Here is a 5,365-nt window from a genome sequence, read left to right on the forward strand (position 1 = left end):
ATGATCATTCACTATAACATGGGGACCTTTACAGAGACAAAGGTCATTATGGATAAAATATCCTCGAGACCATACATAAATACATGGTTACCATCATATGAATTGTTCCTTAAAGTGAGCATTTGTTTCGATAGATTAGAAAGGTAGAATTTAACAAGAGTCCAAACGAATTCACTCACCATAGATCTTTGTTCATGAAGTCCTCGTTGATGTCATCGTTTGGTCTTCAGTCTTCAATTCGGTGATGTCTGATACTCAACTACACACTTCTAATCCTAGTCCGAGACTTGACTTTAGTAGGCTAGAAATCAAGATATAGTTTTGTTCATCTAACATTGACAACAAGTTTGAGATAACAAAACTTGTGGGTTCAACAGATCCTTGCTCTAGCACTAAAAATAAATTTTTATTTGGATTTTAGATAATTTGATATTTTTCTAACAAACAAAAGGTAATTTAATATGAGAGAAGATCCACATACACTCTTATATGCACAATATCATATGACTTTCCCGGTTTTCTCCACAAAACTCAAACGACAATAAACTTAAATCTTATATTTTGATGATACGTTCTTCTTATAAGACTCTATATCTTTTGATGATACGTTCTTCTTAAAAGACTCTATATATTCCTACCAAAAATGAGCATCATCCAAGATACCAAACCTCGTAATTACCTATCATAATTTCAACTGTTAACTTTTAACGACTGACTTTTAAAGGGGTAGACGGTGGTGTTACAGTGGGTAAAAAGCCTGCCCATTTCCACACATTCAGTCTTTTAGCGGGAAAAAAAGAAAGCTCGAGGCACGAAAATGATATATATCCTCCACCCCCTTCCCCACTCCTTTCTCCCGCCTATGTGTCATGCAGGCATTGGTTAATCCAATAATAATGGGATCCCTACAAATCTCAATCCTAGGGATCAATGGTTAAGATCATTACCACCTAATGGTGGAAGTGAGTGTGGGAAAGGGGTGGGGAAAGTGTAGCAGCTTCGAGGAAGGCATGGGACAGTATCTGATTAGGGGAAAAAAGAAGCGAAAATGCTAGAAATCCCCTATTTTTATACCCCAAAATTTTTACACCCTTATGTGTCCATGTCTTATTGGCTCACTTTTAAAGCGGACTCCCTGTTTTTTCCAGGTGGGGTAGGATGAGGTTGAAATCTACGGTGGATAAGAGCGACACGTAAGGGTGTAAAATTGTGGTGTATAAAAGTGGGGATGGGAAGCAACTTCGAAAAAGAAGCATCAGTTGTCAGATCCTATAATGGACAAGATATCTTTTAATATGTGTCATCATCACATACTAAATTGTGAGTTTGAAAGAGACCACTAATCAATTACTCCTTCAATTCCACATCAAAAGACTTGCACCGTGACATGGAATCAGTGGAAGCTGTGTATTAATAAAAAAGAGTGAAAATAATTTGAGATCTTTAAAATTTTGCTTTAGGCCTTGTCTTGTAATTTTACCTTAAAAAGGAATAAGTGAAGTGTCTTTCAAAGGTTTATGCAAGATTTTTGATGAGAACTCTGTATTTGGGGGGTCAGATAGTCTCTTTCACTTTTCTCTTTTGCTCACGGTGAAAAGCATGAAGTCTGTTTAGAGATGCATTAGTATAGCCAAACTAGTCCAACAAACAAACCTTGCAAACAAAATTCTAAAGCACATATGATTTATGAGAATTCAAGAATTAAACGGCTGGGACCTTAAATCATATTCCAGATGAGCATTTCACCTTCAAACATGGATCAATGATTCAATATCAAGTTCATAGTGAAGATTAAGCATACTAGATTCTAAAGAACAAAAAGAACCCAATGAATCTGAAATATTCTATTGAATCAATCTGAAAAAACATGAATAGTTGTTTGATGAATACATAATCTATAACATTTCAACAAAACAAGGCTGAAGTTTATACTCCAATGCGGAAAAATAATCATACAATGACCAAAGCCTACCCTCTATTTGAAGTCTTCTTAGGCAGTCATACACATATGACCTAAGACAGGGACATGGATCAAGCTAGCATTACTGAATTTTCCGTCCACGGGCCTTTCCACAGAGGATAGAATTCGGAGGGATGTCATACTCATTAGCTAAACTCTTTTGTTCGGACCAGACCTGCAGATAGAATTGCTGGCCTAAATACTGCCTTGCCCAATTTGCAGATCTAATGTTCCACATACCTTGGTTATCCAGTGACATCAAAATAGAAGTCCAGGAATTGGGATACACCTACATATGAAATACATGTAAAACAGAAAGTCACATTGTCAATGAATATGCATTAATACTATACCCCTTAACAAATCTTTATTGATAAAGACAATTCCATAAAAAGAATATGGGGGGATATCTACTTCAAATTACCTGAACGGTGTGCCTAGCCACAGCATCATTGAGATTGTAGGTTTTCCTTTGGGTTGGAGTCCACTGGTTACTACCATAACTGTATTTTCATCAAGATATATATTAAATTCCATTGAGAAATTACTTCACTCTAAAAAACAGATGTTCATACTCTTAAAACCCAGTTCCCTTTATGGAGGTCAAATGGTGGACTGCTGATCTAGTCTATAAACAGTGTCTAGACACATGCTAAAGGGTTACAACCTCATTTCTAGCAAGTCCAACTTCAACATCTTGCTTTTAATAAGATAGATATAAACTGCCACCTGAAATACATACCCGACAATCCAGATATCATAACCATCAAGATGCCAAGATTGAACTTCGTTCTCATTGTTCTGGAAAACAATTTCAAGGAAGTCATGGAGGGCTGAACGCAAGACAGAGGTAGCAAGGAATGCAGAACCATCGGCAGGCTGGCTTTGGATGGTGTCTGTACTGAAGACTCCAGAGATATTGAAATAATCAGCAAGCTTTAGAGGTGTGTCAGGATTAAAATAGGAAGCCCTGTTGACAGCATAGCGTTGCTTCCCATTTATCAGAGGAGCTGAGTTAGATAACACAATAGTCCTTGATGTCTTTATGCTCCCATAGTGAAATGACCCTTGAGGGTTCGGCCTGGCTGCATTAGCTGTCAAGTTTCGTCTTTTGAAAAGAAACCAAGTGTCAGAAATTAAGAACTAAACTGATGCAACTAAAGTTTAATCTTTTAGAGGAGTGGAAGCTAATCAAGGTCTCAGCACCTCGATCTGAGTGAAAGAATGTAAGATATAATCAGTTACATTCATCATTCAAAATTATTTGCATCTAGTATTGAGAGGCATTAAAGTCAAATATCAAGTACCTGAAGGTTCTGGCTTGCTCCATGGACGAATGCATTTGATATTTAGGATCAATTGGTAACGGGCCAGAAGCACTGGTTTGAGAATTAGTGTAGCGTAAAACAGCAGTCGTGTTTAGAATAGGTTTTGTGAAGGGTGTGTAAGCAACAATATAGTATGCTTTCGGTGGCTGATCTAGGGTGACCAAAACTGACAAAGATTGGCCTACGTGTACATCAAGGGATTCATAATCATTTTGAATGGTATGCGATCCTTCACATTCAACCAACTTCATCTTATGGCCCTGAATTTTGAAACTGATCGAGGTTGACAACCCGACATTTGAGATCCTAAACATGTACGTTTTTCCTGAAATAGAACCATCAACTTAAGAATTCGAGCTTGTTGATATTGACACAGTAAGAGAGCAGTAAAGATAGAGAAGCAAGAGTTACCTTGGTCTCCGCTGAAGGAAGTTTGGGTTTGGCCATTTATAAGAAGACTATCCGGGAAAGGAAGAGCTTTCCCAGAGTCCAAGGATTGTCGCAGCACCTGCATAAAATAAAACGATTAGAATCTGGAGAGGAAATAGTGTTAATATCAATGCAAACTATATTTTGAGCTACTGGGTTGTGTAATGAATTGTGTTCCGGATTATCTAGATTCTTGCTCCATGTACCATGCGTAGTTAGTTTCCAAACCAACTAGTAGTTTCTTAGTGGAGCAAGTTCAAAATTTAACCGAAAAGTAGCTGAACTTCATCAAACATTCCGCAACGAATAGTAAACACAAACTAAAACGATTTTCCTCTTCAAATTAAATCTACGCCATTAAAGGAGCTGGAGTAAAATACTAAAGGGTCAATCAAATCACCTTATGGTTGGTCTTGTACCAATCGCCAATGAGTAAGGTGAAATCACTTGCAGGAGTGGGATATGGAACAGGTATTACTGATCTAGCGTAAACATTTAATCCTCCAAAACCACCAGCCGCTCTATGCATTGCAGTCGAGGGAAAATATGTGTAAGTTCCAATCTGATCTTTGGGTTGAATCTTGTATGTGTAGTTTGAATTTGGAGGAATTGGACAATTCGTACCCAGCACTCCATCTTGCCATGAATTCTTCCTCTGCTTAATACCATTCCTATTAATTCAAAGTGTCAGTCACAAATTCTAAGGCGTATACTTTACAATTACAATTCTCAAGGGAAGTACAATATGGCAAATGCATGCGCGAAACATACAATAATTTCATACAGAATTTAACATCGGAGTAACAAATTGCTAGAAAAACAATCTCACCAGGTTAAAAGGAAAGGTTCATCCAGCTTGTTTATAACATTGATGATTAAATTGTCATTCGTTACAACATCAAGTCTAGGACCAGGAAACTGGCCGTTGATGAGAATAACCTATGAAAAAAAAACAAGAAAATCTTTAATGACATAAATAATTAAAAAAACCCTAGACTCTTAAGAAGAAAAATACTAAGAAATACCTGTTGGGGAACACCGAGGGGTGCAATTGTCCCATACGTTGCAATCCATGTAAAATTTTTATAAGGATCTTCTCCTTCCACCAGAGAAATGACACTCAAAAACCCTAAAACCACCACAATCAAATGTACAAACACTGATCCATTTCTCATCTTATTCGTTGGACTATTTCTCCCAAACCTATACCTGAAATCCGCTAATTACGGAGAGTATTCAGTTTTTCGGGTATTTGATAACTAAGAGTACCACATAATCTCTACAGATGAAGCTTTGAGGGGTGTAGCTTGACTGTGAATAAAACCCTAAATGACACTCTTTTATCTTTTGCTGCTGTCAGATAGAGTAAAGTAGCAGGTTTCACACTAATGATGGCGGGAATTTAAAAGATAATGGTGTATTATTAGTTAACAGCTGTCTTTTTGACGCGGTATTACTGAACAGCCTAAAAATGAGTATTAGTTGTTAGAAAGTTATCACACCACCGTTTTAAATTCTCTCTCTTTTTGAGTTGGGGTCGGGACTCGGGAGAGACAAAGTGATTTGTTAAAAAAAAATCACAACAAAAGGGAAAATTAGGGGGACCTAAAAAAAAATAATGTTCTCATTGTCAGATCCACAATTAATT

General features: G+C 37.1%; 1 protein-coding gene across 1 annotated transcript; it reads right to left on the minus strand.

The window, feature by feature from the left end:
* Positions 1-1,821: 1,821 nt before the first annotated feature.
* LOC113357640 (L-ascorbate oxidase homolog) lies at positions 1,822-5,108 on the minus strand. The gene is made up of 8 exons (XM_026601082.1): positions 4,743-5,108; positions 4,547-4,656; positions 4,118-4,388; positions 3,700-3,796; positions 3,268-3,613; positions 2,703-3,068; positions 2,385-2,463; positions 1,822-2,249 (listed from the first exon to the last, which is right to left on the minus strand). Exons 1-8 carry the CDS (start codon positions 4,890-4,892, stop codon positions 2,043-2,045), a joined length of 1,626 nt encoding a protein of 541 aa, XP_026456867.1. The 5' UTR covers positions 4,893-5,108; the 3' UTR covers positions 1,822-2,042.
* Between the last annotated feature and the right edge of the window lie 257 nt (positions 5,109-5,365).

Source organism: Papaver somniferum, chromosome 3, assembly GCF_003573695.1.
Source record: "Papaver somniferum cultivar HN1 chromosome 3, ASM357369v1, whole genome shotgun sequence".
NCBI classification, from domain to species: Eukaryota; Viridiplantae; Streptophyta; class Magnoliopsida; order Ranunculales; family Papaveraceae; genus Papaver; species Papaver somniferum.